At 38.0% G+C, this 22,874-nt stretch overlaps 1 protein-coding gene across 2 annotated transcripts; it reads left to right on the forward strand.

The window, feature by feature from the left end:
• Positions 1-142: 142 nt before the first annotated feature.
• impa2 (inositol monophosphatase 2) lies at positions 143-22,266 on the forward strand. Of its 2 annotated transcripts, XR_010006042.1 has the most exons (9): positions 143-423; positions 5,376-5,509; positions 7,744-7,848; positions 9,150-9,195; positions 9,751-9,859; positions 11,448-11,556; positions 12,570-12,721; positions 14,625-14,824; positions 22,136-22,266. XR_010006042.1 is itself a non-coding variant. In XM_062980539.1 (8 exons), exons 1-8 carry the CDS (start codon positions 337-339, stop codon positions 14,738-14,740), a joined length of 858 nt encoding a protein of 285 aa, XP_062836609.1. In that variant the 5' UTR covers positions 143-336; the 3' UTR covers positions 14,741-21,613. The 2 variants fall into 2 exon arrangements, 1 of the variants encoding a protein (XP_062836609.1); XM_062980539.1 differs by lacking the exon at positions 22,136-22,266 and having other exon boundaries at positions 14,625-21,613.
• Positions 22,267-22,874: the final 608 nt, after the last annotated feature.

Genomic DNA, 22,874 nt, shown 5'->3' on the forward strand with positions numbered 1-22,874 from the left:
AAGCCTTGTTTGCACTACAAGCCAAATGTTTCAAAATCGAGGGACAGAAAGGGAGGCGAAATCTTCTGAAGAGGAGCAAAAGAAAGCCCTCGGGAGTGTCAGCAGCGAAGCCGAGGGAGGGAAAGGAGAGAGGCGGGCCTTGGGCCTCGAAGCCTCCTCCTCGCGTAGAAGGGAAGCGGCGCGTGTGAGGTAAACAACCCCGCCTCGTTGTGACGCTGCTGCGAGGGAGAGCAAAACCCCGCCCTCCGGCCTCCCTGCCCGCCCTGCCCTTGGGAAGAGCGAGGCCCCTCCGGGGAAGGCAGCAAGCAAGGAAGGCAGGGAAGCGGCGAGGCGGCCATGAAGCCCAGCAAGGCGGTCGGAGCCGCGGACCCCTGGAAGGAGTGCCTGGAGGCGGCCGTGGAGCTGGCCCGGAAGGCGGGCAAGGTGAGCCGGGCCCTCGCTCCCTCGCCCACGTGGGAGCCGCACTCGGGAGTTAGCGCGCTTTGGCACTGCCTCTGCTGCCCCTGCTGCAAGGCTCGGGAATCCTCAGCGGTGTGCTCCTGGTAAAGAGGGGGCAAGGCTTTGCTCGGCGCCTCTCTCTCTTCCCTTGAGCCTGGGCAGCTCAATGTGGGGTTGAGATGCATTCATTCTGCAGTGTAGAGCAGTCATGGGCAAACTTGGGCCCTCCAGGGCAAACTTGGGCCTTCCCTCCATGGGATTTGGACTTCAACTCCCACAATCCCAAACAGCGTCAGGCCCCTTCCTTTTCCCCCTCAGCCGCTAAACTGTTAGGGATTGTGGGAGTTGAAGTCCAAAAACCCCTGAGGGAAGGCCCAAGTTTGCCCTCGCATCAACACTCTTGGGCTTCAACAAGGTACAGATATGTTGTCAAAGGCTTTCATGGCTTGCTGTGAGTTTTCCGGGCTGTACAGCCATGTTCCAGAAGCATTCTCTCCTGACGTTTTGCCCACATCTATAGCAGGCATCCGCAGAGATTGTGAGGTCTGTTAAAAACTATGCAAGGAAGGTTTATCTGGAATGTCCAGGGTGGGAGAAATAACTTGTCTGAGGTAAGTGTGAACGTTGCAATTCGTTACCTGGATTAGCATTAAATAGCCTTGCAGCTTCAAACTTTAGCTGCTTCCTGCCTGGGGAAATCAATTGTTGAGAGGTGATGAGCTGGCCCTGATCATTTATTTTCTGGAATTCCCCTATTTTCTGAGTGTTGTTCCTTATTTACTGTCCTGATTGTGGAGTTTTTTTAAAAAATACAGTAGAGTCTCGCTTATCCAACATAAATGGGCCGGCAGAACGTTGGATAAGCAAAAGTGTTGGATAATGAGGGATTAAGGAAAAGCCCATTAAACGTCAAATTATGTTACAATTTTACAAATTAGGCACCAAAACATTATGTTTTACAACAAATTGACAGAAAAAGCAGCTCAATACATGCTAATGTTATGTAGTAGTTACTGTATTTATGAATTTAGCACCAAAACATCTCAATGTATTGAAAATATTGACTATGAAAACATTGACTATTAAAAGGCAGACTGCGTTGGATAAGTGAAGGTTGGATAAGCAAGACTCTACTATACTGGTAGCTAGATTTTGTTAATTTTCATGGTTTCCTCCTTTCTGTTGAAATTGTCCACATGCTTGTGGATTTCAGTGGCTTCTCGCTGTAGTCTGACATAGTGGTTGTTAGAGTGGTGCAGCATTGCTGTGTTCTCAAATAATATACTTGTCTCAAACAGACAAGAGATCTTTCTCCCGCCCTGAACATCCCGCAGATATATAAACCCCACTTGTGTAGTTTCCAACAAACCTTGAGGATGCCTGCCATGGATGTGGGTGAAAAATCAGGAGAGAATGCTTCTGGAACATGGCCATACAGCCCAGAAAACTCACAGCAACCCAGTGATTCTGGCCATGAAAGCCTTCGACAACACAAGCAAAAGTTTGCAGAAATATCTCATGTGGACATTTTTGATTTTGGAGTATTTATATTTTTGGAATTCTCAATATGTATTTTGGATTTCCAGATAAGGGATTATCGATCTATGTTTTAGATTTTGGAATTCCAGTAAACCTCTTATCACTATTTAGTTAGTATGTATTTCAAAAACTCAAGTGCGGTTTAGGCAACATTCTGCCATTCTGATTTCACAGGACTGAATGTCTTCACACATTTTGGTTGCCCTAGCTGCAGAAATAGGAAATGACCTTTTTAGTTGCAGAAGGACACAGAATGAGAGAGAGACTAAAGTGAGCACAAAATAGGTTCATTTTCTAGTGAGTGGCATTAAGAAAAAACATTTATTATCAGTAGTTTGTGTGTGTCTAAGTGCAGAAGTGTACAAACTAAACTGACCCCATATAATTACAGTATGTTTATTAAAAATATCATTTGAAACTTTTTAGAGTTGTAATTTTACAGAGTATTTAGCCTTCTCTGCCAAAGAGTGCTGGTGCCTCACCAAACTACAGCTCCCAAGAATTCATAGCATTGAGCCATGGCAATTCAAGTGGTGTCAAACGGCATTCCTCAAATGTTTGTATTGTGGCCTCATTCATAACTTACAAGCTGTACATGTTGTGCTTTATAGAAACAAATTTCTAAAGACCAAATACACTGTCTCAATGTTTATCAGATACCTGTGTCCCTTAGTCTATCATCCAGAAAAGTTTATTCTGAAATAAATGAGTTTATCTTTAAGGGTTGCATGACTTCTTTTTTTCTGGACCAAGACCACCAAAGAAAATCTTAAATACAATTAGAAAAATGAGACAATTGAAGTTCCTCTGCTCAGATTGTTCAATGAAGGAGTTTGTAGGATAGTACCAGTATAGGGAGGTGGAGTTGTGCCTTTCCTATTCCCACACACCTAACTATATATTCTTAATGCATAATTATACTGTGGCAGAATTTCAGATTTTCCACCCCCTTTCTTCAGAAAGGATGAGAAAGAGTGAGAAAAATTAAGGTTGGCATCTTGTGTATTTTTCTTTTAACTACGAAACTCCCACAATAATATAGCATTGAGCATTGGCAGCTAAAGTAATATCAAACTGCTTTAATTCTACAGTGTAGATGTACCCTTATTCATTCCTCAGTGTCTCCAAATAAGCATGCAGGTATATTTTTATTTGGTATAAAGATTAAAACATATTTAAATTACAGAGTTTTGATAATGTGGAATAAGAGTGATTTATTCCTTGTACTTCATAAAATCATATTGGCTATAATTCTCAGAGACATGCAGGATTCTGATTGTCTCGTAGGGACCTAAGAATAAATGAATGTCTTTTTTTCTGGCTCTATGGGGGTTTATATATTCCCTTCCTTCTTCTGCAGAGCTTGAAGTAAATCCCTGAAGCCACTTCACATGGCTATACTGTCCTTTCCAGTAAGACTCATTTGCTACACCCCTACATGTGTATGTAGTAGATACAATAGCACTGAGATTCACAAAGATCCTCCGAGAAATTTTAGAGCTTGTCTCTTCATTGTACATCTGACTACGATGAAGTTGCCGGAGACCTCTTTGATTTTGTTTTGTTGCTACAAAGCACGAAATGATCATGCCGGGGGCCTTCAGAGGCATTTCTGCAAGTTGAGGATGAGGCTATATGGCTTAATGTATTCCATGCAAATATTTATTACTCTGAGGGAGTGTTGCCTTGTAGTCATTTTCTCTCCTCTGAGTTCACTTCGAAAATACCATATTTCTGCCAACATGCTTTTTAGGAAAACATCAATATTATGAGGGCAATGCTTAGTAACATAGATTGTCCTTTAAAAAAAGTTGGAGGAGAATTAGAAATATTAAAATGACATCATTTTGGCAATGGAAAGGGAGGAGCAGAAATCAAAGAAAGGAAAACTTTTCTTTTCTTTTTTGTTCCATTGACATTTACCTCGACCTCTGAATAGCTTTTTGTCCATTATTCTTATTTCCATGTAAGGGATGTCTTATGTAACTTCACATCCAGTTGGAATGACAAGCCAGGATGTGTGCCCTAAGTGTATTCAATACTTTAAACTATTATTTCATACTTGTTATACATGTGGGGACCAAATGCTGTACCTGCTAAAGAAAAAGGACCTAATCCAAAGGAAATGCCTTTGCTTTTAAGGGAAACAACAATGTGTAAAGTTGATATCCCCTTCAACGACAGTGTAGCTTTCCTGGCTTCATTGTCAGGCTGTAGTCTTGAACAACACTAAAGCACCCGGACACATAAAGGATTTCTTTAAAATGTGTGAATCTCCCACTTAACCTGGGTCAGATCTGCTGCAAAGGGTGTAGGTTTTATCCCAAAGAGTCTCACATACTGCAAAACATTTTTAAAAAGAAAAGGGAGCTGAAACTGGAAGTATTGAAATGTCCCTTCTAGTCATGTTGGGTGCAGAGTTGCTGCCTGTTGGAGGCAAATGCAGGATCGGAAAATGCTCCAGAGTTACCCACTTTTATCCTTCAAAAATGTCTTCAATATCAAATATAAATGCCAAAGTGGGATCCCTGTCTCACAATAGTATCTGGTCTAATGTCACAGTGATAAGAAGGGAAGATAAACATGTGATTTCATTGTGTTCCTTATATGTTCTCCTCTTAACTCTGGGTAAATATGGCTCCAGCGATAACCTGTGTTCATCTGTTTCTGAATTCAGTGTGTAAATTTGAAGCATCATGAGAACGTTGGAAAGATTTGGAGAAAAAATAATCTGACTTTCATCATACTGAAGCCTGAAATGATGAAAACTCAATGGAGTTGAAGAACACCAAGATTAAAATAGTAGATAAGTGGCCAACTAACTTGATGTTCTTGATGTCAGCTGGGTATTATAGGAGTTGTATTCCAACATATCCGGAGGGCACCCGGTTGGGTAAGGGTGCAGTAAACCTTATGTTGATACAAAAATAGCTAGTAGAAGTACAGATGTCATATATAATCAGCCCTCCATATTTGCTGGTTGGGGGCACAGGAACTCTATTAAAGTTTTTAAAAAATCATGGATATTGCTGTTTTTTTAATTGAGGAAATGTCTTGGTCGTCTAACTATGGTCAGCTTCTGCATGACTGGAGGAAGTTGACTATAGTGTCATACTGGATGACCTAGGGATTCCTGGAGAGGACATTTTAAATAAAATTGTGAAACAATCAAGTCCGCAAAAGAGTATTTCGCTGTTTCAAATACTGTACCAGCATTTATCTTACCTGAACTGCATATGTGTGCCACTGGAAACTATATTTTTCTCTATATCTTTGTCATATGCAATGCGGAGAGGCAGGTAAGAAATTTAAAAAAATATTATTATATATGTGAACTGAAAGTTCAGTCTGAGATTTAGGAATGCTTTGTAAAGTAATATCTGATGTACCCTTTCTAGATCATTAAGAACGCTCTCACTGAGGAAAAGAAGGTGTCCACCAAAACCTCTGCAGCAGATCTTGTGACAGAAATGGATCACTTCGTGGAAAACTTAATTGTTTCCACTCTGAAAGAGAAGTTTCCCTCTCACAAGTATGTCATCCTTATAGAATTAATGTAGCACAATATATTTTCCCCTGGGATTCTGTGAATATGGGAGTTCAAGTAATGCCAGTAGTAGCAAGGCTGCCTCATGCATTGTATGTATGAATGGAGCAGAGGGTTGTCTCATAGGGCACAATATCTGGTGAAATGGGATTGGCTGGAGCTCCCTATCAATTGTACATTTGGTGCCAGACATGCTTAAGGAGCCCCGGTGGCGAAATGTGTTAAAGCACTGAGCTGCTGAACTTGCAGACCGAAAGGTCACAGGTTCAAATCCCGGGAGCGGAGTGAGTGCCCGCTGTTAGCTCCAGCTTCTGCCAACCTAGCAGTTCGAAAACATGCCATTGTGAGTAGATCCGGCGGGAAGGTAACGACGCTCCATGCAGTCATGCCGGCCACATGACCTTGGAGGTGTCTATGGACAACGCCAGCTCTTCGGCTTAGAAATGGAGATTAGCACCAACCCCCAGAGTCAGACATGACTGGACTTAACGTCAGGGGAAACCTTTACCTTTTATGCTTAAATTATAACATCCTACATAAATGCAATGGAAAAAATCTTTGGCAGTGGAATATGCTCTCTGAGAGTGTGGTGGAATCTTCTTCTTTGGAGTGTTTTTTAACAGACTGGATGGCCATCTGTTGGGGGTGCTTTGATTGTGCTTTTCCTGCATGGTACAGGGTTGGACTGGATGGCCCTTGTGGGCTCCTATGACTCCATATAGGAAAATCAAACTACTGATTATATTTATATTTCCTTCCTGTCGTGAATCCATTTTATAACAGTGGTTTGATGTGTATTAGACTTAGACATAGGGTGCATCTACACTGCAGAATTAATGTAGTTTAGCGACCCTTTTAACTGCAATGCCTCAATGCAATGGAATCTTGGGAGCTGTACAGCAATCTTTGACAGAGAAGGCTAAATCTAGAACGCCCTGGATCCCATAGCATTGAAGCAGAAATAGCTGCCGAATTCTTTGTGTGACCCCAGCATTGAGCTAAGAGGTCCCCATTTGGACTGGTTTAAGAAGTTGTGCTCTAGAGGACCTAGAAACTTCCCAGAATTTTCTGTTTTCCAGGGTAATTCTAGTAATGTCTGGCAGAAGTCCTTCATTTCAGTAGGGTTCGCTATTGTCCCATTTCCTGTTTCTACAATAAGTTCAGGAACATACCTCCTGCAGACTGGTTAATTTTGAGAGCTCATGGGAAACAGTCATTCATTTTCCCAAAAGGATGAAAATAATGATTTTTGTAATTTGGATATTGCATAATCATTTAGGTGTTAGAAGCATATTTCTCTCTTTCCTCCTGCATTCCAATAGAGAATCTGTTTCAAACAGCAAGGAAGCATTTGGGCTGGTACAATTTGGAGTCTGTTAACAGTTGTATGTTGGGATTTTTTAATGCTCCAGCCTCTGCCTTCTGAAATCCAGATTAGATTTCCCTTAGTGAAAGGAATATCGTGGTTTCTGCCTGTTCTAAGCTGACATCTGTTCACATAATACTAACAAACACAACCCCAGAAAATGTGATGCGATTCCGATTCTCAGCTAAAATGTTTATAGTCTGTTGACATACAGATTTAACAGAGCACACATTGGGTGAAAAAAAAATTGCCCATTATTGATCATCTTACTGAGCTTAATGTCTGCCTAAAATTGATATTGTATTTCCCACATCTGCAATACCTGTGTTGAGTAAAATGTACATCCCACTTTAATAGCATTCTTGCTGAGATACTGTTAAAGTACAAGGCACATTCAAAAATGCTTTCAGTGTAAATGCCCTAATCCTTGAAAACCTATAGATAAAAATAAGCATTATGAAAATAAACACTTGGAATACACCCAAAAATGAGCATTGTGGCCTGTCTTCAGTTTATGTGCCTCTGGTTTGTAACTCAAAGAGGGAGGTCTCCAGTACAGTTAGAGGAAGAAGCTTTCACACTATAAGATGTGGGTAAAATATAGTTTTCTATTTAAAGATTGCAAAATACCTGAATCACACAGTTACCTAAACAGTATGCAAACCCTCCCCAAAGATCCTGATGAAATTACTTTCAAAAGCACTTCATGTTCCGCCTCTCTGAAGTCAAATGTCGCAAGGAACAGCTAGAGATGCCAATACTTAAACTTCCTGAGACAAAAAATGTGTCTGCCTCCAGTGAAATTCCAATTTGAATTTTCTCATTCATGGTGTAAATGTGCATTAATTAACAGGTTTATTGCAGAAGAAGCTACTGCTGCGGGTTCGAAGTGCATCCTCAGTGACAGTCCTACCTGGATCATTGATCCTGTTGATGGCACCTGCAATTTTGTTCATCGGTAAATATAGAGACAGTGAACCTAGTTCTTTTTCTCTCTTCTCCTACTCTGTGGTGTTCTTGCTCAAAGACTTCTTTCTGTGTCTGATCTCCCCAAATAAGGCTGGCTTAAATGCTAGCTGACTTTCTCTCACATCTGTCAAGGTCAGAAACATTTTCCTTATTTAAATGCTCATGTTTTCCTGACACTTTCAAAACTTCGAGTCATTTATAATTTTAGGGGTGTAGCAATCTACTGTGAAACTAGACCACTAGACAGACAAAAATTGACAGTAGTTCGGTTACAGTTGCTCTAATTCAAAAGGTGGCAGTCTTCACTGCTCATTTTGTTCAGTTTATTGATGCCTGTTATCTTCCATGGTTCATTACTCTTAGTTCTTTAAGTGAAAATGATACAGATAACACTGGCCAACACACATTTTGGTGCCTCAAATGTTAGCCCTGTTCCTGGGTATACGTGATCTGCTAATTCCAAAAATAGCACCAGTTTTCCCCTATCGGCTCTTTAACCATATCTAAGAAACTAGAGATGATGGAGTCTGTCCAATGCAATTTTTTGAATCAGCACCCCAAATAAGCCCCAGAACAGGCTGCAAAACCAAGGTACCAAGACAAGATTTTTTTTTATTTGGCTGATCAATCATTACTGTTGATAATGGTGATCATTAATGATCATGAAAATTGTAGTCCTTATATTGAAGGCAAAGCATTCATTAACTTATAACTTCATTTCAGTTTGTAAGTTACTTTGCTGTCACGAAATATAAGTGTCAGCCTGTTCGTAATAACATAGACATTCTTTTACTGTACAGGTTCTAGCATGTCAATATTGTAGAAAAACTGATTTTTAAATACTCGGAGGAGGAAATTCTTGAGAGTCATTTACATTGTTCATAGAAATAGTTCTTACTTTGCCATGTCCCTTAAATTCTGGAACTTGGATTGAGCTCCGAACTTCATGCTAGAATAGCAAATGCTACTTTCTTTAATCTCTTTACAGCCTAATTGTGTTGCTCACAGGCTGTGCTCTTAGTCTCCATTACTTGCACATCATCCCAAGATTTAACAGAATGGAGAGGCACTTTCTGAATCAAGGCAGAATTTGACATTTCTTCCATGCTCCAGTGGAAAAGCACTGCTAAACCGACCCATTGAATCAGTTTCTAAAAATTAAGAATGTGTTTTAAATGTTTTTTTTAATTAAGCATAATATGTTTTGCTGAGAATCACCACTGTCATATTGCTGGAAAGTGATTCTGTTTAAAGTGTATTAAACAGATGCAACTGATTTTGTTTATACAGGTTTCCAACTGTAGCTGTTAGTATTGGATTTGCTGTTAATAAAGAGGTAAAACATAATGTTCTGCAAGTTGGTCCGTAACATTTTAGCTGAATATATCAGAATAAATGGTCCATTATATAGGAATCAGGCTAATAAAATCTAAATGTTATGGACAAAATTTAGAGAAAACCCTTAGATTGGGAAAATCTAACTTTGATTTGCATGCAATACTTTGGTGAGCTTGCATATGATGCTTAAGCCAATTGTTCCATGAGCAATTTATTATGAGCTTCTATAAATGTCTGAATGCCTTTGCTGAGGAGATTAAATAATAAAAGAGAACCTAAACATTTCGCCATTATTGCCAGTCATATCCAGTACAGTGAAGAAAACCAGTTTTCTGGATTTCTAATAATGCATGTAATTACTAGCCTTAGTATACCTGTAAAAGAGAGAGCAATTCAGCTATTTACATTTTATGTAATAAATAAAATTGAAAGTCTGGAGTAATATAAATAATAGACTACAATTGTATGCTGTTACATAATGTTAATTGGTTTATATTTATGCATAGTCTAAACATTGTATTCATGTTGTTTTTCTTTTCTTAAAACCCTAAAGCTTGAATTTGGTGTAGTTTATCACTGCACTGAAGAACGGTTATACACTGGTAGAAGAGGTCAAGGGGCATATTGTAATGACAAAAGGCTACAGGTCTCAAAAGTAACAGGTTAGTTTAAGCACTCTAAAATAAATACTTCAAATGTTATAATTGCAGAGAGTTGATGCTATTTCTCAAGTAATTCATGTGCCATCTGTGTAACTCTTGCTCATTTTTACCCCATATTTTAAACTATTTAGTTTAAACTTTGTTGAAAAGGAGGTTTTACAAATCACTGTAAATTCGGCTGCAACAGAACCAATAATTGCTATCTACACATATATTTGGGATGGCTCTATAGTGAAATATCACTAACTGTCGGTTCATTTAAGATGTTACGATTGAAGGTGATCTAAGTCTTATTACATTTACGTCAAACTACCTGAAAAGCTGCTTTTGGATAGTAAGCTTATTGTGAGGAAATCAACTTTAAAAGCCTCAATGCCATATTGGAGCACACATGAAGCAGCCCTGATCTCATAGTGGATTGGGTCTGATATCCTGAGTTGATGCCATGAGTTGAAGGCAAGGATAATGAATGTGTGGCTCTTCCATCATTGTTGAATTGTAGCTCCTACATTCCTCACATTGGCTAGAAGATTACCTCCTAGTGATACTAAAATGAAAGCCGAAAAACCATGATGCAATTTTCTGAATCAGCACCCCAGATAACCCCAGGAACAGGCATAAAAACCAAGACACCAAGATTTGGTTTTTTTGGTCTGTGTTATTAATAAATTAATAATACTTTTAAAAATTGCAATTTGGTTTCAACACTATCTTTTTCCTAATACATGTTAGTATTCTTATTGAAAGATACACTTCAAAAGATTTGAATGATCAGAGGTTGTAGATTGAGGAGGTAACAGTTGTCCAATATTAAATTGCTATTATTCTAAATGGCTCCCCACTCCCGATATCCCAGACCCGCCTTGTGGGAACAAGGGAGAGGGCCTTTTCTGCTGTGGCCCCCCGATTGTGGAATTCTCTGCCCGCGGAGATTAGGCAAGCCCCCACACTAGCAGCCTTCAAGAAAGACTTGAAAACATGGCTCTTTCGCTGCGCTTTTGGAGAGTAACCATTTTATATTTCTTTTCCGTTGCTCCCCCTAATATCTATCCTCCAGAATACCCCACTCCCTTATGACCCTGTCGCTGTGGTTTTTATTTTTATGTCTTTCTCACCCCGAGTTTTAACTTAATGTTCATGTGGTCTGCCCTTGTTTTTATTGTCTCCTTGTTTTATTTTGTAATGGATATTATTTACTGTATTGTTTATTGTATTGTGTTGTGCTGTTCTTTTATATGCTGTTTATATTGTATTGTTTTGGGCGTGGCCCCATGTAAGCCGCCCCGAGTCCCCATTGGGGAGATGGTGGCGGGGTATAAATAAAGTTTTATTATTATTATTATTATTATTATTATTATTATTATTATTATTGTTTTTTGCATAAACATATTTAGAAGTGTAGTGAATGTAATGTTAAAGGTAGTTTCAAGATAAACATTATTATTGATTTGAAACTTAGAATTCACCAGGAATCAGCATTAAAGATATATGTACGTGGAAACTGAGATGTACTGTAAAAAAACAAAATATTATTTTGAAAAGGTCTACTTTGAAAAACAGTTCCAATAATACAGATCTTATCTTACAGACATCTCAAAGGCCTTGATTTTAACAGAGATTGGCCCAAAGCGTGATCCTGACACTTTGAAAGTATTTCTTAGCAACATAGAGAGATTGCTCGGGGCCCAAGCTCATGGGTAAGGTTTTCTTAATTAATATTTCAGTAGTCATTCTTTATCAACATTTTGGTTAAGGACTCATACACATAAACATAGTGAACATGCTCAGAGTTTTTGTCAGAATGAAGAACCAGAGCTCTTGTTGGACCAGACTACCTCGTTACCTGTACAAGGGAACTTCTTGTGCACAAAAGAAATACTGCCTTTAAGCTGCCTCCAGTTTTGCTATTAAGAGTGGAGACTGCCTTCTTGTTTGCCTGGGATTTATGGTGGTAACCAAGCATAGCTTTGTAAAGTGAGTGGGAAGATACTAACTGTTCATTCTGCTGGCTTGGCATTAATTGTGAGATTATAAAGAACAGAGATGTGTTGGGTCAAATAAAAATGAAAATGGGCAGATATTTGTCATGGTTCAAAATATATACTAGTTGGTGAATAGATACCAATCCCTATTGATTGGAATCATGATGGTTAGTCTATATCAGGACTACTTAAACCTTTCCCATTCACAACTGCTTTCCACCTGAGAAGTGTTTGTGACCCTGGGTATATTGGTATATATAAAATAGGTTTGGAAACCAAACATTTACTGAAAAATTACTGGCATTTGCAAAAGCTTGCTAAACAGGCTGATTTTCTGTTTTGTGGAATACAGCTGGAGCATTTTCTGCAGAGTCCATTGTAAATGCTGAATGCTGTTGCCAACAGATTTGTTTAAATAGGTAGCATTTAGAGACCTTTTACTGTTGCCAATGTTTTGTGTGACCTGAACGTTGAGCTAAGGGGACTTCATTAGGGGTCGGAACCCACAGTTTAAGGCATAAATGAAAATAGATTCATTGAAACAATTATTAAGTAGTGAGTCAATACTTAGGTATTCTATTTTAACAATAGGATTTGGCCTATTAGTTTTCAAACTTTTGTGCATGACTCGATCCTTGGGTGGGGACAGAGTTCTGCTTTATCAGGAGTGTTGTTCTTACATGTTTTTTGCCTGATTCCCTTCCCCTCCTTGCCTTGATTTGTTACAGGGTGCGGGTGATAGGAAGTGCTACCTTAGCCCTCTGCCATTTAGCGTCTGGTGCTGCAGATGCATATTACCAGTTTGGCTTGCACTGCTGGGATTTGGCAGCAGCTACTGTGATTATCAGAGAGGCAGGTGGCGTTGTGATAGATACTTCAGGTGAGTAGAAACATTTTTGATAAGAGGAATCACAGACTTTGTGTGTTTATTTTTTCAATCTGGTGGTACTTCTTTCTGCTTTCAAGCTCACAGAAGGAAATATAGGGTGGGCATAAAAATCTCCCATATTTTGAGGGGGCACTGTGGGTTGAAGGTAGGGTAGAGAGGAGGTATAGGTTTAATTCAGTAGATTAGTCTCTGCCATTTTGAGTACCCATCATGAGTTGGATTGGTGAACATTGGAGCTTTGTTGTTCAATAGTATTACAACAACAACTGTTCTGTGATGACGACACAGAGAGCGTTCCGTATATGCTTTGCGCTCAGTCAAAATATATCTGTACCAGAATAGAAAATTATTTTGCTATGGATTTCTAATCTTTGTACAACTGGAGCCACACTCAAAAGAAAATCCCTGACAGACCTAGGTGTGTTAGAAGGCCAGAAAATGTGGCAGCCGTGAGAGATTCCACTCAGCAATCCCCAAGGCGTTCTGCTCATAAGCATGCCATGGTATTGGGGATATCAAATAAAGGTTTGAGGGGGGTTCTGCATGCTGATTTAAAATTGCATCCCTACAAAATAATTTGTCTGATATGATTTTTAAAACTCATTAAAACAAAACTGTTTTATGTACTTTTCATAAATATATATACAATGTTTTTCTCGATAACTTCATTCATTTTTATATCCCTTCAAAATGCAGTTTTTTATGTATGTATGTATGTATGTATATATGTATGTATTTCCTGTATTTTGGAAGAGCCTTGTTGTTGGTGGTTATTATTATTATTGCTATATTTATTTATATTCTGGGTTTTGTTTTGTTTTTTACAAATTGAGATTCAGGCTCGCTTATTGGACTCAAATCAGTTCCCTGACTATGATGGTGTTAAGCAATTCATTTTATCTTGGAGATAAAGCGGGGTATAAATAAATCTAATAATAATAGTTATTATTATTATTCAAGAAGGTTGCTTCAAGAAGGTGCAGGAAAACTAAGGTTCCAAATTTATATAAACTTGTGCAAACTGCCTCCACTCAATTTGAGCCAGACTATAGGACCCTGTTGTTCAAGTGGACTTCTTGTATTATATAGAATACAAATGACCAATATAAGAAAGATAGTTGTGAATATAATATTGTAAACTGTGCTGTCATTTTACACACAGTTGCTTTTCATTTATATTACGTTTACAGTAGAGTCTCACTTATCCAACATAAACGGGCCGGCAGAATGTTGGATAAGCTAATATGTTGGATAATAAGGAGACATTAAGAAAAGCCTATTAAACATCAAATTAGGTTATGATTTTACAAATTAAGCACCAAAACATCATGTTATACAACAAATTTGACAGAAAACGTAGTTCAGTATGCAGTAATACTATGTAGTAATTACTGTATTTACGAATTTAGCACCAAAATAGCATGATGTATTGAAAACATTGACCACAAAAATGCGTTGGATAATCCAGAACGTTGGATAAGTGAGACTCTACTGTATTTAAGTTACATTATGTTCAATTATGTATTATTTTTATTTAGTTTTATAAGTTTATTTTGAGATTGTATTATCTACTGTTTTGATTTGATTTATTATTGTCTGCTTTCGGCATTGAATGTTTGCCATTTTGTTACTTTTGTTGGAAACCGCCCTGAGTCCCCTTGGGGAGATAGGGGAGGGTGCAAATAAAGTATTATTGTTATTATTTCCATAGAAGGAAGGTGAGCACTGCAATTACCGTACTTTTGCTACTTCATATATCCCAATGAAATACAGCATCTACACCTAATGACTCAATCAAGAAGTTACTCGATGACTTAGGGGGAGAGCCTTGTATTACTTCTGAATCCAAGTTATATACAAACATATTTTTGATAAAACTCCTCCTCTTTCCTAGGTGGACCTCTAGACCTAATGTCATGCCGGGTCATTGCAGCAGGTACCCAGGAAATTGCTACATTTATAGCTCAGGAAATACAGACAATTCACTACAGCAGAGATGATGAGAATTGACAAGACTTGAATATTTCTGAAATCAACAGAAAACCTGCCATTTTGGAGCAATTTTCTCTTCCTTCAGGATGGATTGCTTATAGGGTAACTGGCTTAGTAGTGTGTTTTCCTGTACAGTCTATATAGCAAATGTATTAGGAAAAGGTTTTACTTGCATTACAGGAAGGCGAAGGGAAACTTTTAATTTTTGTATGCCATTTGGTCCCTTTTTAGTAAGATTTTTTTCAGCTATACTTTTTTTTAATGTTATAGGTATTTCAGATTTAGTTGGTCGGTTATCTTTTTGAGACTGAAACAGAAAGGGCATTTTTGTTACAAACCAGAAACAACCCTTTATTTTTGCAGAACTCAGGTAAACTAGTTTTGTCCCACAGCAAGGGACAAATGTTTTAAAATGCGTGCCTAAAGTACCCTCAGCTAGCTGTACTTGAGAAAAATATTATTCTTGTCTAAAGTTAGAAGTACATTTATTGAAAAGATCTTTAGATATTTACATTTATTTATATGGTACGTGCAACAGTGATAATGGTACATATCCTTGAATTGTGTATTGTCTTGTGTAAATAATGATTCAAATATTTTTAGTGCTGATCAGAAGGTGAAAAGGGGCTATTCCCCCCCCCCCCAAATTCTTCTTGATTCCAGGACCAGAACAAAATCTTTGCAAATTTAATGATATCCAGAAAAATCATGAGGAAGAGAAGGACAAGATGTTGAATGATAAACCTGATAAATTTCAAGGGTAGATCAGCTAGCATATAACATCAGTAATAGGTCCAGTAAAAAGTTTTTTTTCCTTCCGAAATTAAGTTACTGTAATCCCAAAAGTGTGAGGGGAAAGCACAAATAGATGCTGTACGTATTATCAATGGCATTTTGTTCTATAGATGTATTTATCTTCCGGAATCCGTGTTTTACACCCAGATCTCAATGGTGGACCCTGGGGTTCATATCCGAAACAGGCGACCCCACTAGCCTGCCCACATGTATAATGGGATGCCAAAATTCACAAACTATCATTCATTATTGTTGGTTAGATAGAATATTAGCAGAAAAGAGTCTTGCGGTTCTTTATATAGTAGTCTTAGCTCATAATGGGAGATATATTTAAAGGTTTAAAGCAGTGGTTCTCAACCTGTGAGTCCCCAGGTGTTTTGGCCTACAACTCCCAGAAATCCCAACCAATTTACCTGCTGATAGGATTTCTGGGAGTTGAAGTCCAAAACATCTGGGGACCCACAGGTTGAGAACCACTGGACTAAATGGATGCATCTAACAAATACAGGAATACCTCAGCTAACAAAGCCTCTGAAAAAGATGCTCCTTTTTACAAAGTCTTTCTATCTTCTCTCAGCCCCTTTCCCTTTTCCTTCTCATCCTTTGAGTAGCTGGAATGTTTAGCAGCATTAGCATTGAGAGGGTGATGAAGAGAGGTCAGAGGAACCGTGCATGGTATTTGTTTGCAGCTCAGTGTCTGCAGGAAACAAACTTTAGCTGAAGAAAATGAAATGATAATTTGGCAGTTCTACTGTAGATCTGTGTGCTTCTCTTCTAGAGACCAGGCAAATAGCAAAATCCCTTAGTGAGTATGCATAAGCAGCAGAATAGAGACAAAAGGGGAAAATAGATAACCAGCCCCCCCCCCCCCCCCAATCATGTTAAAAAGCCATAGATTCATTGTGTGGAAATCATAAGGAATATTGAGAATGGTGAAAGGGGAAACAATCATTTCTTGTTGCATTTCAGAGAAACCTTTCAGGTGGTCTTCAGAAATTTTGCAAAACCTTTGCTTAGTTGTGCAACCCTTACTGGACATCATTGTTTCATTTCACACATACATATTGTCAATTGTGGATAAATTGTTTGCTGAAGCACACTCAACTCTTGTAAATGTTTATGTGATAAGAACCTATGCTTTCCATGTTATTTTTGCCTCTAGTACCACATTTTCTGTTAAAGATTTAATGCCTAGGAAAACATCTACTTAGTTATATAATTAAAATGCTTGCTTTGGGAGCACTTCATTGCTGTTAGATCAGATCTTGCTTGGCAAAGGGACATGTTTAGACTTAGTTGTAATAAATAGTAAAGATCTGGCTGGTCTGTAGAAGCCAGGACTGAATATATGAATGAATGGTCCTCTATTCCAAAAGACAGAAATCCCTCAATATAGAAAAGAAGCATGCCCTGAAAGGATTTTTAGCCCGGTCTGTTCCTTTAAGATACTGGTTTTCCATCAATGTGGTGGATTATTCAGTAATAATAATAATAATAAACTTTTTTTATATCCCACCACCATCTCCCAAAAGGGACTCTGGGTGGCTTACAAAAGCACATAATAGTGCAGAAAAATACACAAAATTACAGTAAAACAAAACAAAGACAATTTACATAAGACAAACCTACATAAAACATCATATAAATAAACCAATAACTGTGGTTCCAACTCATGTAGACAGGGAAATATTTCCCATCTTGTCTGATGTTTGTATTAGTTCTTAGAAATGATGTGAGCTACTGTTCTTCACAATAACTATAGGGGTGAAATGGTGCTGCTGATTTTCAAAATCTACCAAGATATGAGGCATTAGCTCTAATGTAGTCTCTTGTTTTTGTCCCCCTTTTTCCTAGATCTCCTAGTTCTAAATGTAGTACCTCAGAAACAAACAATACTTCAAATAAATATATACTGTTTAGCACTAAAGTTGGGGACAGTTAGCATAATATGTAAACTTGGGACTAGATGCTTCCAAAAAAATACAGCCTCTTCCCTTTTAAGTAGGTAGAGTTGTATTTTATAAAAGGCTCTTCCTGTTCTACTTCGCAAGTCAGGCATTCAGAGCCAAGAAAGATAAGGATATTGAACCAGATAATTTGGAGAAGATAATGCTGCATGTTGCTTTGAACACTCTTATGTGTTAATTGAAAAAGTATTTTGCAAATACAAGGCTAGGGCATTGCTAGAATACGTTAGCAGTGCTTCTGTAATGTTCAGTAATCTTTTAAAAGCAGTATTGTATTTGATTCACCATTCCATGTGGAAGCTATAATTATTGTATTGTATTATAAATGTCTCACCAAATTCAGCCCTATGACAGGGCACTGTCACGCATTGCTAACTGTATTACAAAAATATCCAGGTGCCTATCAATTGTTTTGTTAGTCCTGTTCCACACAGTAATACAGTGTGATGAATGTGAATGTGTTACCTTTGTGAAATGTCTAGTTTTCCTAAGTATTATGATTTGAATGCTTAGGAAATGTGATGTCTCCAAACGGAAGTTAAACTTCAAAGAAAGACACAAGGAATGTGCGTATTAAACCAGCTATGCAGAAAGAGCCTAAAAGTATGTATGGTTGTGCATGCAAAAGACTGTCATCAGTTTCCTATGCTGGTAACTTGTTTTGTTTTTAAAGGGATTTTTAAAGCCTTTGGTTTGGGTGTAGTTAGTGGGGTGAGGACAAACTCTAAACCTCATTGTGCCAATACTAAAAGCTCACGTCGTACTTGAACACTGATCCTTGCTCATAATTGACCTTTTGGCTTAAAGGAATGCCATCTCCTTTGCTTGTATTCCTTTACCAGTTGGAGGGTAGCAGGATTTTAAGAAATAGGAAAGAGATCACAATGTTTCTTATTATTACAGCTGCTATAGAAAATCTATGGCTGCTTAATTTCTTCTCTTTCTGTAGTCTGTAAGATATAGATCCCTTAGACAACAAAACTAGTAGTGCTAGCAGCCACGACACTAGAAGTTTTCAGACAGATGCTGTGCCAATAAACAATTACAATAGGATTATAAACTGTGATACACTGCTGTCGCACAAATATATAAACTTTCTGTACATTTAACTGATGCTTACTTAATAGTATTTAGCATTTATATAGCACTTCGGAATGTCCAAAATTTTAACATTTATATAGCATTTACCATACAAACTTGGTAAAAGTACCACCAGGAAGTCAGGATTATTGCTGTATTGAAATTTGAGGTGTAGTTCTGAAGCTGTGAGAATATGACTTGACTAGTTATTATTATTATGACTAAGGCCAACAAGGAAACTCACAGCAGGAGCTAAAGGCAAACTAGACGTCCCTGACTGGTAACTCAGTACTGGTTGAGTGGCGTGGAGATATCTTAGAGATGGGACTTAGTTCTCAACATTAAATTAATCTATGTTTCATATATACCTTATATGCATAGCTTGAAGGTAATTTTCTACAATATTTTAAATAATTTTGTGCCTGAAACCAAGTTGGTGTGCATCAGAAAGCAAAGGTGTCACTATCTCACCCACTATGTGAATAAATTTGGATTGTGGAGCATCTGGGTAAATGATGCTCAGCCTGTATCTAAAGACCAAGCAACATGTTCTATTATATACATCAAGGATCAAAATAAATGTTTTATAATGTTTTATGAAGAAGTGAGGTGGTGCCAGTAGGAATGTGGGGAGGAAATACAAGGCTTAGATATTAGTTGCACTGCACATAAAAGATCTCATGCATCTCACACACAACACAAGTAGCTACCAAACAGACATGAGGCTGCAGACTGAAGATCTGAGCGAAGAAGTAGAAGTGTCACAACTACAGCCTCAAAAGGCAAAAGCGGGTAGCAAAAAGAGAAGAGAGGGAGACTGCAAGTACAGGTATTTCAGAATCCCCTGAAATACAGGACACTTTCTGGTCCCAGGCATTTCAGATAAATGATACCCAACCTGTAGTATCAGTAAATGGATAATTATAATCAACATGCATTTGCCATTTTTAAGGATATGGAGTCAGATAGTGAAAAAACTATATCCATAGCACCAATAATCGTGCTATAATTGTATAGTGTCAATTGTCCCCAGAGGATTTAGGACTAAAGCTCCCAGTATACAACACTATTGGGCATGCTGGTTAGACCTGATGGGAGTTGGATTTAGATAATCAAAGACTTACAGGGCCACACAATTCACACCTCCGCTTTTCAGGAAAGCTTTCCCCTTGAAAACAATATAACAGTAGGGACCGTGTAACCAGGATGCCACCCATAGAAATGCATTGTGCTGTTGTGTAGCACCAAGTATTTTGTATGTATGAAGTGTTCAGATGCATGGTAAGGAGCTTTTTTGTGTCTCTGTGGCAACATAAAGAACTCTCCAAGTCTCAAGTGTGTGAATATTCTTTTAAAAACATCTTAGTTTATACTGTTTGTACATAAAAGTTTATGAACCTCTGTTTTATGTAAACAAAATGTCATTAGCTCTTTGAAGTCTTGTGATACAGACATTTCTACCTCATAGGGGCCTATGAGGAATAACTTATGTGTTACATTATTATAATGCTGTTTACAGTGGTAAAAAGAAATATACTCCGTTGCTCAAAATTCTTAGAAATGTCAAATTAGCATTAAAGTGCTTGTGTTATTCCAAGGACACTGATTTGCAGTTGGTTCTGGAAATGTTGTTTACACAAATGCATAATTTACCTTTGTCACTGCTATATGATATAATTATGATGGCCATTAGTCTTTAAAAACATGTATGAAAAAATTGTCACATTCATGGAAGGGCTGACATACTGAAAGTTACTAACTGCAAAAAAGTCTGTAATTCAGGATTTTTTTCTTTTTTTGGTGAGATCTTTATCACATCCTGCTTGGTTTTTGCTTTTGCTTTCTAATTACAAGCAAGAAGGGGTCAGTTTTACTGTATTATTTTTTGGTATTATTTTTTCTAAAATTTCTAATGGTTATCCATTCTGTCACTAATTAAGGTAGAAGAATGAGTTGACCTTTGTTTTGATCCAGTGAGTCCATTCAAATCAGAAGCAGGTTGGACTGGATGTCCTTGTGGTCTCCTCCAGCTCTGTTTCACTTGTTTTGGTCATTGACCACAAGACAAAATAGCATCCCACACTGATTGTCCATCAGCTGAAATAAAGCAATCACAGTATTTGGCAGCCCTTGCTGTTGCACAGATTGTGTCTACATCATATTACTTTTGTGAATCATTATTTTCATTAGGACTTTTAATTTGTGAACTTGTGTGCACAATGACAACCTTACAATGCAACCAAGAGCCTTTCTTGTCAAGGGGCTTTTGTTCTTTTTATAAAAGGATATACACTATGCATGCATAGGGTCTCCTGTATGAAATGGTCACTACTCAAAAGAAAACTGGAAAGCACCCTCTTGTGTTAACAGGCCTGGACCACAGCCATAGGATAGATGCAGATGTGTATCTGTTTGAGTGGAAAGACCACCGAAGTCCATTTGCCATGCCAGATGTATATAATCCTCTTCTGTCTTGAGCTCAGGGGAGGAAAAATGTGTTTCCAAATACACAGAGTAAGCCAGCTGAATAAAGAGCAGCACATCTGATGACCCCTTAATGTACAGGGCGAGTTAAAAGTCACAAAGAGGTTTCAATATGTAATAACTCCATGTTTTTTGTTTTAATTTACAATATCATAATTTACAATACCGTTGTATCATATATATAGTTGTGTATGTGTACACGTACACACAGGAAATACATTACATACAAAAAATCAAATCTCAAACCTCATCCAGTACCATAGCATCACATACAGTATACGTGTATGTATATATATATATAGAACCCCCTTCGTGACTTTTGGCCCACCCTTACATTTTGAAACTAACTTCATTATTTTTAGAAGAGGAAATAGAATTTATTTGTAAATGAAGCACTTCTTTCAAAAAGTACCGTAGACTAAAAGGTAGAGTTTGGGATTGGAGGGTGGAGTCACAAAAACTGGGTTTTGCATTCTGTTCACAGGACACAAAGTTGCCAAATGTGTTGTAAAGTTTGGAGCTGGTAGCTGTGCTTGAGCTGTAAAATAAAGTCGGCCAGAATCTAGATCGTGTATGTATATTTTTTTACCCCAGAATATTTGAAACGGTGGTTATCATACTTTGAGAAGAATTAGTAACTTGCCTACCAGAACCATGTTTTGGGAGGAGACGGGGAAAGAAGGGGGGGGGTCTATTCAATTTTGCTACTAAGTACATTAATTTTCCTTAGTGCTGCTAAGAACGGTGTAAATAGCTCAGTTAATTGCAGGATCCACATCTCATCTTGCAGTGCATACATAAAAATTGTATTTTCAATGCAATGAGCACTATGGGGTTTTTTTTTTTTTACAAAGCTAGATTAATGTTTTGTGCAAGGTCAGAACATTCAGCTTTGGCTTCTTCAGATTAAAGAGCCTTTCCCCACATTTTCTGTTTCTCCTATATATCTTTTTACAAACACTGAATGGGCTTTTATATGGGTTTGTTTCTGCAACTGATTTCTATTTGAAATTGTGTAGCTAGTATCTACCAGCTTAACGCTGTCCAGTCTATTTACATACTGAAGCACATCTGTTTTGGGTTCAAGGAACTCCAGTGAGGCCACTGACATTGATTGTGGAGAAGAGTTGTTTATGAAGCACATCAGAGAGGAAGAAGAGGCTGCAGAGAAAATTAGAATAATAACAGACATCTGTGATTTCCCCTCCTATTTCTGTGGTTAGTGCTGAACTTTGACATGTAACTCTCTGGAATGTGAAGATGATTTGGGAAGCCTAAAGTATTATACCCAAATGTTCTTGGTTCAGAAAAGAACTTAAACAGCTCATCCTTATACTCCTGAATTTAGGACAATTGACATAAATCTCTGAAATGACTAGTGAATGAGAGATGTTTGCATCTACACAGTTTGACACCACTTTAACAGCTATGGTTCAGTGCTATGGAATCGTAGGAGTTGCAGTTTTACAGGTTTTTAACATTCTCGCCCAAAGGGTGCTGGTGCCTCACGAAACCATAAATCCCAGGATTCAAAAGCATAGAGCCATGGCAACTAAAGTGGCATCAAACTGTATTAATTCTACAGAGCAGATGCACCCCTATTCAAAGCAAAAACAAAGCTTGACATATTGACAAACTTATCCCAGCACAATGGCAGCATCAGCAAAAAAAATCACTTCTTTCTCTAATGCTGCATCTTGCCAGTGTTGTCCATGGGAGTCTATCTGCTCCACAGTTTCGTGTGATGTATTGTGAGAAAGATAATGGAAACATCACCATACCTTCTTTACAAGGCACTTAGGGCATGTCTACATGGACTAAAAATA

Source organism: Anolis carolinensis, chromosome 4 (assembly GCF_035594765.1).
Source record: "Anolis carolinensis isolate JA03-04 chromosome 4, rAnoCar3.1.pri, whole genome shotgun sequence".
In the NCBI taxonomy this organism is placed as follows: domain Eukaryota; kingdom Metazoa; phylum Chordata; class Lepidosauria; order Squamata; family Dactyloidae; genus Anolis; species Anolis carolinensis.

What these genes read in the sequence shown, in the direction of transcription:
- impa2 (XM_062980539.1), top strand. Translation starts at nt 337, where the DNA reads ATGAAGCCCAGCAAGGCGGTCGGAGCCGCGGACCCCTGGAAGGAGTGC. An exon ending in TGGCCCGGAAGGCGGGCAAG is followed by an intron (nt 424 to 5,375) that starts GTGAGCCGGGCC and finishes TACCCTTTCTAG; the next exon opens with ATCATTAAGAACGCTCTCAC. An exon ending in ACAGGTCTCAAAAGTAACAG is followed by an intron (nt 9,860 to 11,447) that starts GTTAGTTTAAGC and finishes CTTATCTTACAG; the next exon opens with ACATCTCAAAGGCCTTGATT.